The sequence below is a fragment of the Salvelinus alpinus genome, chromosome 2 (assembly GCF_045679555.1).
Source record: "Salvelinus alpinus chromosome 2, SLU_Salpinus.1, whole genome shotgun sequence".
Taxonomy (NCBI): Eukaryota; Metazoa; Chordata; class Actinopteri; order Salmoniformes; family Salmonidae; genus Salvelinus; species Salvelinus alpinus.
In genome coordinates this window covers 30,559,483-30,572,577 of record NC_092087.1, presented here as the reverse complement: position 1 = coordinate 30,572,577, position 13,095 = coordinate 30,559,483, and the positions used below count along the sequence as shown (strand labels likewise).

Sequence of the window (13,095 nt, the reverse complement as noted above, 5' to 3'; positions counted from 1 at the left end):
TTGCGTACTACTTGTTTCAATGTTCAGTTCCCATTGCATGTAGGAAACTTTGATATAATTCACGAAGGTGATAATTGTGATCAAAGAAGGATTACATTTCGACAGTTTCTCACTTTACCGGCCAACACTGGCGACAAATTGATGTATCCTATCGCAAGCTCAGGAAACCTATTCTCATGCGCCTCACCTAATGGGACAAACGCTGACATATGTCCCCACATGAACGCGCATACGGTTACGCGCTTCCAGCCGGTGACTCTTCAAAAACCAGATAGAATCCCAACGACCAGCACACAGACGGAATTTGAGTCCTGTGCGCTTTATCAAACTATCGGTCATCCCATATGACTGAATTCCCTTTGCAATAATAGTCAACCTCAACGGATTAACCAACGCGGGTAAGGTCATTTGTCATTTTATTCAAGTGTTAAAGGTTCTCTGTCGCAATAACGAACTATAGCTAACCAAATGTGCCACCTGTATCATTCATTTTGCTTTAGATTGTTGCATTCAATAGACTACATCTTGTACTAGCTAGTGCATTAATAACACCCACTTGTTTCTTCTATAAAGTTATTAGGCTATATGAATGAACTCCACTGAAGGCAAGATAGAAACCGTGGCGGCCAATTATTCTAAATTGAAAGAAATATGTGAAATTGTTTGCCTTTTTATTATACTCAATAGTGCCTTCAATATTCGTAATTGCTTAGTGGTACGTTTTATGATAATCATAACTGAACAAAACGATGTGTTCTGTTATTTGGCATAGGAAAAAAAATATTCTGTTTTTGTTCTGTATCAGGAAAATAGCCCAAAGAGTATTAACATGTTAAAAGAGACAATCATATATTGCAATTATGTAGAGAGAGAGAGAGTGAGAGATTTTAGGTAGGCTGTCTCCTTGTGAGATCATGCATTTTATTAATCAACTGTAAGTGAATATAAAGCAGAGACAGTGGGTGTACAATATTTGTGGACTCATTAATAAGCCTGTTAATTAAAAGCAAGCCAATCAGTACGAATGTGAATGTGATCACTATGAGAACTGTGGAGAGACCTGATTGTGAAGCTCCCAAGCTCTCAATCTGGGGATCACATCCAGTCCACATTCACTATTGAGAGAAATTTCATAAAAATAATAGCAAACTCAAGGAAAATATGGAAAGATTAATCATGACTTTTTGGTAGCCTAACCAAGCATTAATTAACAAAAGTTATTCCCCCATTCCACTTACGTAGATAACTTCTTAGTTCACTATCACTATGCTGCCTCTTCATATAATGGGTAGGCTAGGTAAAGCAGTGAGCTGTGCCAATATAGCAAATCTCCTCCATGATGGACTATATTGATGATCTACTAACTAGCGTGGCCACCATCTCCATGTCTTATAATGAGCGTTAAAGTGTGATATGCTGTCAACAGTGATCTTTTCGGGTTCAAGGTTGATTCAGTCTGATTGGTTGTTGTTGTGTTTTGGTTTTTGAATAGTGGACCCAGCTGGTCTCCTTGTGTGACATCAAATTAGAGAGAGAGATTCCACTGTCACTGTTCCAATTAACCCAGCCCTGGATAAATTCTCTGTCTCCGTCTCTGTCTCCGTCTCTGTCTCTGTCTCTCTGTGTCTCTCTGTGTCTCTCTGTGTCTGTCTGTTCTCTTGGCCTACCCTCCCCCTGTCTCTTTGTCTCTCCCTTGTCTTTCTCTCTCCTCTCAGTGGGATGTCTGTAGCTCTGTTCTCCTGGTGCTGTTTGTGTCTCAGAGCGTTGCTGGAACGTGTTTCTCTCTCTGCTCTGTGGGTATCTGGAGGAGGTTGCCCCGCTGTGAGTGTGTGTGTGTGCACTGAGCGTGCTCTACGGGAAGATAATGGCCACATTGCGGGATGTCTGTGATGTTGCTGTGCAACCGTGGCAATGTTCGATCTTGCCCCACATCTGTTGTACCTGCAACTAAATTGCCACAGAATCAGTTTGTGCCTCTTCTCTGCATCGGCTCACTTGCTGACAGATGGGCCTTCCTTATGGCTCTCATCACACTGAGCAGTTTCCAGGGGCTCAGCGGATAATGCTGCACACTCAGAGCTGCAAAAGCTCCCAGTTGATGGTATGAAATCTCCAATATTGTTCTCTAGAGAGCTGAAGAATTCAAACTGTTTAAATCAGCGGTCATAGAGCTCGCCAGCTTGTAGTCCTAAAACTCAGAAATGAGTTACCTCTGGTTCGTTCAGCTGTTCCTATGGGGAAAGAATAGAGTTTTTGGATAAACGCCGAAAAGAAAGTCTGAGATTAACACAAGCTGAAGAGATCTTATATGTTTTGTTCTATGACATATCAGTCAGTTAACATGACCTTTAGGAATTATGTTGCCGTTATGTGCTCAAAATTCACAAAAAGTGACTTTAGCTGCTGAAGATTATCTTATAGAACAAAACGTATAAGATCTCCTAAGCCCGTGTTTACCACAGACCTTATTTTTGGCATTTATCCAAAAATCCTACAAAAACTCCATTCATTTTCCCATAGGTAGAGTCAGTGCCTACAAAAAGATGCCATTACTATTGCTCTCTATTGATTGGACAGTTGAAATGCTACTTGCTGAAACAAATTTTTATAGTGCTTTCAGTAGCTTTCCTGAAGTATTTGTTGAGAAATCTGATGGAAATCAGACTTATGAAAGTTAAGTGTTGGTAAACATTGAGAACCTTATGTGTTAATTACATGGCAAACACCTGATGAACAGCATATTTTAATCGGCTAATAGATACATGAAGGCATCCATTGACGCTTTAAGTTTCACAAATGATTGAGAAATCAATCCTTTCTTGGGCATTTAAATATGCAGGCTATTGAATGATCTTTTTCTATGCCTTCTTATTTTGACTAGAGTTTACAGTTATCGCAGTGGATCACCAGCTGTGTTTACCACAAGACCTCACATTTGGTTTTGTTTTGGGGGTGGGGGGGGGGTTATTGGCATTGTTCACTGGGGGAGCAAAGAAAGGATGGTGAATTAGTCATGCGTTTCTGATCTGGTTGGTGTGAAGTCTGTTGTTCTCCAGTGAGCCGTATGTGATGGGGACAGGGACCAGAGTCCACCTGAGCCCAGCCACCCCCTCCCTTCCTGACTTCCCATTGTCCTCTCACTGTCACATTACACAGAAGGCACACACTCTGCAACCTGACGGAACACTGCTAATCAGGTAAATCATCTGATATAAATGTGCTTTTAGACATGGGGCTGTAATCTCTTTATGTAAACCCAGAATGATTCCGGGGGTTTTGGGGTCTTTGTTTGGTCGTTCTTCGTGGCCACGCTGGTTGCTAGGAGAGACAACAGGACAGGAGCAGATGGCTTCTGGAGGCTTGTGGCCCAGCAGGTGAAGTTATCTATGCACATAAAACAGAGTCCACTGCCAGCCCAGTGCCTTGTACCTCCACTGCTTCGCCTCACCTTGCCTCGCTGCTCACTACCACAGAGGCCCTCTTCAAACTATCATTTCAGCTGTGTCCATGATCTGTTGTAAGCTGGGCTTCTGTGAAGCATGTCGGGGCCTGATATTGTTGAGCACTGACCAATTGGTCATGGACCAGAGAGAGGTCTCAGATCTCAGTGTTTAATGAACCAGGCCTCAGAGGTGGCCCTTTGCACTCTGCTGCTAGATTTCCCATCATCCCTGGACCTCCCTCTGTCTGAACACGAATTCATCTCAATTGTTTTAACCCAGCTAGTGCAACTCATGATGTGCAGTCGTTCTACAACGTTCTTCAGAATCTGTGCTATCGTGGTTTCTTCTTCCTCAGTTTTTCAATAGGTTGTTCAATATGTTCACAGCTTTCCATGTATATAAACTGAAAGTACACCGCATACTGTATCCTACTCCTCCTCATGTGCTCTCAAAGCCCTCTCTGTCTTCAGAAAGAGTTTCACGCTTGGCCTGGCCCCCCTGGCCTGGCCACTTGGTTTTGCCCCCCTGGCCTGGCCACCGCCTCGGCGCCAGATGCTAACCCCTGCTGCGTCCTACCTATATCACACAGCGCTGTATAATACACTGTTTAGTAGGGGCTGCTTATCATCAGAAGATGCTGAGAACTCCACCCCAGAGTGTTCTATTTCCACCCCCATCCTGAGTCTTCTCAAAGGACCACCTGTTAACGGCTACATCAAAGGGCCAAAGGAGAAGGGGCTCCGCTAGGCAAGGATGCTCTTTGCCTCTGTGCCCCTCTCTGTTACCCACCGCCTTCCTTTTAAGGCGACAGGGCTATTCAGGCTCCGACTAGCAGTCCACTCCGTTTCTATGGAGGCACCCCTTTTCTCTTTATGTGAGAGAGAAATATTTGTGGTGCCATTCAATCAGGCTGCTGCTCAGCCTCTGTGTCTGCGCCCCATTATCTGCACACTCATTTCAGAGGATTCTGTGATCTCCAATATGAGTCTGGGCTCAGTCAATATGTACAGTACATCATGTGCATTTTGATGCTGTTTATTTTTTGGGACTGGTTGGTTGGTTCATTTTGTCAGCAAGGCCTCATGGATCTCACTACTCCAGAACTGAGCAGACCAACAAGCTAGAGTGTTTTCTAGAGATGCCATTTTTCTGGGAATGCTCTCTGTTCTATGAATAAAAATACCCTTCTCTACCACAGCTGAGTCAAATGTAGAGGGCTGGAGGATGAGATCAAGCCTGACACAACACTTTGTGTGGGAAATGGCACTGTACCTCTCTCTCAGACACACTGTAAGGTTATAGACGATAAAGGTCTCACCTCAGCAGCTACCGTCCCACTGTTGTTTGCAAACTGCACAGTGGGTAGAACTCCCTCCAGAGACAGGCAAGGGAAAGCAGTTTGTGTCTAATCCCCATACAGGCCTGCTTGCAATAGCACCACACATTCCCCTTGACAGCAGTTGCTTCTCCTCCTCCCCATAACGCAATCTCCTAGTCCTGGCCTGTTTTCAAAGCACCTAAATAACTCACTGTAAACCTCAGGGTGGAGTGTTTGAAAGTGTGTGTGTGTGTGTGATTGAAGAGGCAAGGCTATCGACCCACAACACCCCAGCAGCAGCAGGTCAATACTTCTCCTCTATAGATTTTCTGTATGGGCCGCACCGTCGTCTGTCTTTAACATAAAAGAGTGGCCTGCCAGGGGCAGAGCAGTCATGCTGCGTTGCCAGGGCGATGGATGGTCCAAACCCATCAGAGAGGAACAGAAAGCTCACCTTGTTCTCTTTTAATAAACAACCCAAATGAACTCACATGAACTAGACCAGGGGGTTAGAAACAAGGACTCTGACATTTTACTAGGACATCCTGAGTTGAATACAAATGAAGTCGGTCAGTTAGCTAGTGGTTATTAATCCTCAGGCCCCATGCCCATATTCTCAGAAAGTCCCACTGTACCAATCACCTTTTGATCTCCTTAGTGCGGTCAGTGGCAGTGCCACTAATTGGGTTATGTCATTATTTCTCAATCATATCGACCTCACACTTGATTCTTACTGTTATAATAAGTAGACAGGTGGGTTGGCGATGCAGCTCCTAGAGCCCACAGGTATACATAATGCAAGGCTGTGGTGGAGAACGGCTGAAGCATCTTATGATGAAGAGGATGTTCCAAGGCCAAAGACAGACTGGGAAATTCATTTTTACAACACATTTTTACAGCACTAAGGGTCTCTGTCCTATATATGTCTCTGTCCTATATAGGCTCCTAAAGAGCCACTGCAGCTTGAGAGGCTAGCACAAGAGGGTAATGATTACTGCTAGGACTGATGAGTGCTGCCGTAGCACAGCATCTGGGATGGTGGAAGGGTGAGTAGGCTATGATATGGTGGTACTGAGTGCTTCTGGGAACAGAGGACAAGGGAACAGCGTACTGTCTGGGGTCTTCCGAGGAGGATAGTGTGGCTGCCTGGTGGTAGACTCCATGGCAGAGGAGGATAGTGTGGCTGCCTGGTGGCGGACTCCATGGCAGAGGAGGATAGTGTGGCTGCCTGGTGGCGGACTCCATGGCAGAGGAGGATAGTGTGGCTGCCTGGTGGCGGACTCCATGGCAGAGGAGGATAGTGTGGCTGCCTGGTGGCGGACTCCATGGCAGAGGAGGATAGTGTGGTTGCCTGGTGGTGGACTCCATGGCAGAGGAGGATAGTGTGGCTGCCTGGTGGTGGACTCCATGGCAGAGGAGGATAGTGTGGCTGCCTGGTGGTGGACTCCATGGCAGAGGAGGATAGTGTGGCTGCCTGGTGGTGGACTCCATGGCAGAGGAGGATAGTGTGGTGGACTCCATGGCAGAGGAGGATAGTGTGGCTGCCTGGTGGTGGACTCCATGGCAGAGGAGGATAGTGTGGCTACCTGGTGGTGGACTCCATGGCAGAGGAGGATAGTGTGGCTGCCTGGTGGTGGACTCCATGGCAGAGGAGGATAGTGTGGCTGCCTGGTGGTGGACTCCATGGCAGAGGAGGATAGTGTGGTGGACTCCATGGCAGAGGAGGATAGCGTGGCTGCCTGGTGGTGGACTCCATGGCAGAGGAGGATAGTGTGGCTGCCTGGTGGTGGACTCCATGGCAGAGGAGGATAGTATGGCTGCCTGGTGGTGGACTCCATAGCAGAGGCTCAAAGCCACAGGCACTCACAGAGGGATATCACACCAATCAGCAGTGACTGATGGTGTGAAACACTATGTTCTGTAGGGATTATATAAAACATGACGGGGAGACAAGTTTGTCTACATACTGTATATTTGAATGTACTCTGGACTTTCTGAGAAGTATAGTTCACCTGCCCAGTCCATAGTGTGTTTGTGTCATCATAATGTAGCTGCTTCTGTCCATTTTGTCATGTAAAATATAGAATGAGTGTACTGAAAACTGTTGTATTTTTACAGCAGGTGGCTCTGTGGTTATAGATGATGTCTTCCTCCTGGTGTCTGCCTCTGGTTCTCCTGTTCTCCACTCTGGCTGTTTCACACAGCGCTGAACCTGGCTCCACACATGCCAAGAGGAGACTGGCACATCCCTCGCCAGGCAGTGGCAATGCCCTCCAGTACCCTGATCAGGGCTTCCAGAGTCACGGGCATGGGCACGGTAGGGAGCGTGGAGGGGGGCATGGTGGCCAAGGGTCCCGCGGTGCCAAAGCCAGTTCTGGGGCTGGGCTTCTCTCCCGCAGGCCCCTGCACCCTGCAGCTCGGCCTGAGGATGATGGGACGGGTCTGGAGGGCCTGAACCCGGTGAGACTGGAGATGGGTCCTGTGGGCACGGAGCAGGAGAAGGGTCGTGGGGGCTTCAGGAACCCGTCTCATGCCCGAGACAACCACCCTCTGGGGCCACGCAAGGGGAGGGGCCAGGGGCATGGGCACCACTTTGACCAGAGGAGACATGGAGGTCGAAGAGATAAGGGTCGGCTCACTAAAGGTGAGTCCCCAATGGATCTAGGGTTATCAGATAATGAGCCGTGAGCCTGTTAGGGATTAGTTCTCTATAAATGCCATATAAAGAGTTCTAAAAGAGCACAAATGCTAATCAATTTAAAAACATAATCATAGTGTTAAATTCTGTGATTTTGTCATAGGGCATTGATAAATTGATTAAGTATTTAAGTAGTTGACCTTATACATAACAATGAACAAAGAAAATGTAATACATTTTTCTTGGCAACAGGGAAAGATCTTGTTAGGTGTATATAATAATGTCTGGCTATCCTTCACCTCCCTCACCCCTGTTCTGTCCTTCTCCCTCATTGTAGGTTTTCTCCCTGAGCCTGAGCTGGGCTCTGTTCTGAAGAACAGGGATCTGTCTGAGGAGGGATCTGTCTCCTCCGCCGCTGCAGCCGCCTCCCCCTTTCACAGATTGACCCCGCCCACTGAACCCCCCTCCCCCATCTATGCGGTCTTTGGCTCCGGCTCCTATGCGGTTTCCACGGTGATGAGCGAGCATCTCCCAACGCTGCCCCCAGCCTCCACCAAACCCCAGGTACCCCATAAAGATATATGAGTGCTTATTAGAAATACCATTGTCAGTTGTGCCTCAGTGTTGTAGGGTTAATAGAGATACGTGTTCATGGTAAAGAAAGAGCGACTGTATTTCCTATTTGGAAATACCTAGGCTCCATAATGGGCTTAATGTATCACATAGCTCATTATTCATCTCAGGAAAACGAGGTAACAGGCTTTTTAAATTACCTATCAGTTGAGGGTGGCTGGAACATAATAGCCAATATGGTAGACTGGTCTCAAGGGTTTTTAGATATGATGGATATAGTTATGCTAATCTACATAACACATGCCTCGGGGGTCAAGTTCACACCATCATTGGTCAAGTAGTAGAACACCCTCTCTGTTACTGTCTGTGTTATTATGTATTCCTGTCTGGTAAATCCATGATTGAACGTCTAGGAGGCAATGGGCTCATTTGTATGAGGAGGGGGGTTGTAGAAGTGTGGTGGGCGAAGTGTAGCTGCCTGGCCCCTCCTCCTCATAGCCATCTGTCAGTCACTTTCTCCCAGCATGCTGCCTGCCATCACAGCGCTCACACACAGAGTTAGATATCTTCTCTGCTCCTCAAAAATACTCCTTCTCATCTATCATCCCTCTATTTATCACAGGATGCTATCAAACCACCAACACACTCATTAGACTGGTAAATAACAGTACTTTGCTGTTCTGGGGAGCCTACTCTTTGTCTGGTGTTTTCCTCTCCCACGCCCGTGGTGTTTTCCTCTCCCACGCCCGTGGTGTTTTCCTCTCCCACGCCCGTGGTGTTTTCCTCTCCCACGCCCGTGGTGTTTTCCTCTCCCACGCCCGTGGTGTTTTCCTCTCCCACGCCCGTGGTGTTTTCCTCTCCCACGCCCGTGGTGTTTTCCTCTCCCACGCCCGTGGTGTTTTCCTCTCCCAGGCCCGTGGTGTTTTCCTCTCCCAGGCCCGTGGTGTTTTCCTCTCCCAGGCCCGTGGTGTTTTCCTCTCCCACGCCCGTGGTGTTTTCCTCTCCCACGCCCGTGGTGTTTTCCTCTCCCACGCCCGTGGTGTTTTCCTCTCCCAGGCCCGTGGTGTTTTCCTCTCCCACGCCCGTGGTGTTTTCCTCTCCCACGCCCGTGGTGTTTTCCTCTCCCAGGCCCGTGGTGTTTTCCTCTCCCACGCCCGTGGTGTTTTCCTCTCCCAGGCCCGTGGTGTTTTCCTCTCCCACGCCCGTGGTGTTTTCCTCTCCCACGCCCGTGGTGTTTTCCTCTCCCAGGCCCATAATTCCAGAATTACTGTAGCCCTGTCTGGCTTTACTGGCTTTACTGGCCTCTGTGAGTGTTTGATGTCTGGTCTGTCTGACTGCTTGGTATGCTGTTTACAAGCTGCCGGAGAACCTTGGAGACCGTGTGTATGTCTTTATTCAGGAGCTGTCAGATACCGGCCTGAAGTGGAAGCGATAGCCTCGCTTGGCGTGGACCTGGGTTCAATGACACAGGGATGCTGGGAGCGTTCTTAATTAATATTTGATTCTGGCTGCTGGCTAAATGAACAGCCAAACACTAATATCCCACATCTAATTCATGTTCCTCAATATTTCCTCGGGGTGAGACGGAATGAGCTGGGATCAATGTGCACCAGAAGCCTGGTTGGTCCAGTTTCTCTAGACATCACCAGGAGACCTCTCAATGTCAAATTGACTTCATAATAACCTGCTATTATTTTGTTAACACAGCCCAGAGGTCCAGAGGATATGCATTATGTAAAGAGTTTTGTTGAAGTTTATGACATATCGGTTTTGGCTGAGTAATCCTCAGAGGAGATTTTTTGTTAAATTTGACTTCCGCTTAAAATTGCTTCGGCTCAGGGTTTAATATTGAAGGACATTGTTGACAGTGTTGGTAAAATTACAGCTGTGTGATTCAGCACAGGCCTTCTCCTCTGACCAGGAGTAACACTACCATCTGATGTATGATGTATGTATGCTGCCTTAGGGCCATAAACAGTATAGTAGGTAGCCATGTCCTCAGTAGCCAACTGATTGCCTGTAAAGCACTCTGTGGTGTGAAGTCCTGGGTGTCCACAACTAACATGCTGTTTTATGGGCCAGGTGGCAGTGCACATTAACACCCCAACAGAAACATACTGGAATGTAGTTAGAGACCAATGGTGTGAGGCTGTAATGGGGTATTTTCTCTGCATTACAGAAGTCTGGCCGGGGGAAGATGCAAGGAGAGGTGATGCCCACTCTGGACATGACTCTGTTTGACTGGACAGACTACGAGGACATGAAGCCAGTGGACGCCTGGCCATCCTCCAGGAAGAAAGGTCAGCACTTTAGATGTTTTGAGAAGATACAGCTAATGTTAATGTTGGTGGAAAGTCACACATGAGTGTGTTCACTCCACCCCCCAAAAAAACATACAGATGTAGGATCTTAATTTGAGCCAGATTACTACAGCAGGAAAATAATCCTGCAGCAACAAGAAATCTGAATTATTATGTGGATTATAATTAATGGCCATTTTTGTAGGGGTTGATACATTTTCATGATGTGGAAATTACAAACTTCAGAATCCTTTTAAAACCTCAAATACACTACAAATGTAACATTGCCTGCATTGCAGGAAAGTTCTGCTGTAACTGGGTGATCATATTAATGTCCTACATTTGTAATGATCCCTTGGAATGTACTGAACACACAGCACAGAATAAACACGTTTGATATATCTGTTATTTCCTTGACATTGAAGTGTTTGCTTGATTGTCCATCTGTTCGTCTGAGCCTGGGTTGAATCATTCAGTCCAAGTACTTTATTGGCAATCTGTTGTTTGTTGTTTTGCATGCTGAAGATAAGCGGCGCAGTAAGAACCTGAGCAGTGGCAATGTGACTCTGGACACTGATGCCATCGAGCCATGTGACCACCATCTGGACTGTCTCCCAGGTCAGTGACTAAACTGTCGCACATCCACTACTCTCCTGACCCCTGATCTTTGACATCTGACCACTCAGGTCATGGTCTCCTGAAGGATCGTTATGATAAAGGCCATGTGACGGTTGAAACGTTTGTTTTTGAATTTACAACCAGAAGTCACATGGTTTCTCCCTCCATCCCCTCCTATAGGCTCCTGCTGTGACCTGAGACAACACGAGTGTAAGCCTCACAACCGGGGCCTTAACAACAAGTGCTATGACGACTGTATGTGCGAGGAAGGTGAGTAAGGGATGTATCAGGCGAAAGCCACAGAACATCAGAGAATTGGAGAGAACACAACCAACAAACAGTAGGTGATAAAGGTCTCTTTCTATATGTCAGTAGCCTGCTTATCCATCCTCTATTGTCCTATTACTTTGTCTAAGGGTTCCGTTGCTATGCCAAGTTCCACCGGAAGCGTCGCGTGACCAGGCGAAGGGGCCGCTGCGTGGTGCCAGAGTCAGCCAACAGTGACCAGGGTGCCTTCATCACAGTGTGAGGGGCGACAGACACACCAGAGGCCCCCACACACACACAACACATTGAACATGACCACTCCCTCTGACAAAACAGACAGAACACAGGCTATACATCACCTGACAGTGATAGTTCATTCAGCATTTTCATACTACCAACTCATATCGTCTCCGCCACTTCAATGCCACAAAATCATGTACATGTACGTTAGGTCCAAAACAACAACTGTGCAGTGTCTGATTATCTGTGTCCTGTACATATGAATGTCTTTTCTGAGAATTGATTGCCAATTGCTTTTCTACTGATAATGTTACACTACTCTTTAAAAGGTAATTAGTATGATAAGCAAAAATGTTTGTTTGAGTTTCCTTTTATATGTTTAACTATATGTTTTATTTATACAATACTTCAAACAGAACTCTCTGTCTATATTGTGTTTTTTCAACTTAATTGTATGTGATTAAATTCTTGTACAATGATGACGGTTGTCCCTAGTGTTCTTGAGTGTTGAGGGTTGATCTTTTGGGTGTAGGATTTAGCCATGTCAAATGTCCAGGACCTCATGTTACATCATACCACAGAGTTTCACATGATACAGAGCGAGCTATGGCTCATATGAGTCAGTGGGGGTTCATGTCCTTTGACCATTTCATGGACAGGCAGGGCAGAGGGAGGCTTGGTTAAGATTCTTATCATTATGCTACCTCTATGCATTCAGTTTGTTTAGTCACGGGGATCAGGGTCTTTTATGAAACATTATACTCCATGACACCAGTGAGGATAATTCTTCTCAGCACTCTGTGTGGAGACAGATGTGAGAGTTGGTTCCAAAGAGCCACAGGAGCTCTGAGGATGGGGCTGTATGCCCCCTGCTCTCAGTGGGATGCTGTGTGTCAGAGCCCAGGGCCTCCTGGAGGAGGACAGATGCTGTCTCTCTCACTTTCTTTCCCTGTCTCTCTCTGCTCCTACGCAGGTGACCTTGATCCTCCACAGTCTCACTGCTGCATCCCTCTTTCACACTCTTTCTCTCTTGTCTCTCTCTTTCACATGGAGAAACAAGGTGGTCAAACAAAAGTTGAACCACAGATTGTAAAGAAAGGGAAATAAATGACATCAAGTGCATTGGTGAGTAAAGCATTAGCTCCCACTCCCACCACACAATTGCACCTGTATCAATATTTGATCAGGCAGAGTAAGTAACACTTGTCTTTTGTCCCAAACAACCAGCACACTGGGAGCACCATGTTGCTCTCACCCTGATTTACAGTCTTGGAATAAAAGCAGTAGTGATGTATTTTTTATAATAACCTCTGAGAAAGTGTTGTGCTACTGAGTGCACTGCTGAAACTTGGAAAGCAGCCAGTCGAATGATGGATCACACCCAGCCAAATCGTGGCAGGATACATGGGGAATAGCAGCATCAATAAGGGACCTGCCTAGACTGTAAAACAGCCCATAAAGCCTAAAGATAGAAAGGAATGGAGAATTGTTTAACACTTAGTGTATGAGAAGATGTTTCAGAGGAGTGTTGTGTATGTGCTGTCTATCACTCTCATGGGAGGTGACAACCACATATTCAATTAAATTCCGATTATTGACTTGGCTCCCAGGTGTAAAGCAAAATTACAACACAAATTAAAGTAATACATCCATCTGTCACAAACACCTCCCTCTCTTCCTATCCCTCCCTCCCCAGTC

General features: G+C 46.5%; 1 protein-coding gene across 5 annotated transcripts; it reads left to right on the top strand.

The window, feature by feature from the left end:
* The first annotated feature begins 242 nt into the window (after positions 1 to 242).
* draxina (dorsal inhibitory axon guidance protein a) lies at positions 243 to 11,877 on the top strand. 5 transcript variants are annotated; one of them, XM_071373861.1, is made up of 8 exons: positions 257 to 398; positions 3,042 to 3,197; positions 6,901 to 7,405; positions 7,737 to 7,963; positions 10,152 to 10,272; positions 10,798 to 10,890; positions 11,071 to 11,160; positions 11,307 to 11,877. In XM_071373861.1, the coding sequence occupies exons 3-8, from the start codon at positions 6,901 to 6,903 to the stop codon at positions 11,417 to 11,419; spliced, it is 1,149 nt and encodes a 382-aa protein (XP_071229962.1). In that variant the 5' UTR covers positions 257 to 398; positions 3,042 to 3,197; the 3' UTR covers positions 11,420 to 11,877. The 5 variants fall into 5 exon arrangements, with proteins under 5 accessions (XP_071229971.1, XP_071229962.1, XP_071229935.1 ...); XM_071373834.1 differs by having other exon boundaries at positions 6,880 to 7,405; XM_071373870.1 differs by lacking the exon at positions 3,042 to 3,197 and having other exon boundaries at positions 243 to 398; positions 6,880 to 7,405.
* Positions 11,878 to 13,095: the final 1,218 nt, after the last annotated feature.

Excerpts from the sequence above, each read along its gene's own strand:
- draxina (XM_071373870.1), top strand. The coding sequence starts at position 6,901 with ATGATGTCTTCCTCCTGGTGTCTGCCTCTGGTTCTCCTGTTCTCCACT. Across the intron at positions 7,964-10,151 it reads CAGCCTCCACCAAACCCCAG|AAGTCTGGCCGGGGGAAGAT; the intron begins GTACCCCATAAA and ends TCTGCATTACAG. Across the intron at positions 10,891-11,070 it reads CCATCTGGACTGTCTCCCAG|GCTCCTGCTGTGACCTGAGA; the intron begins GTCAGTGACTAA and ends CCCCTCCTATAG.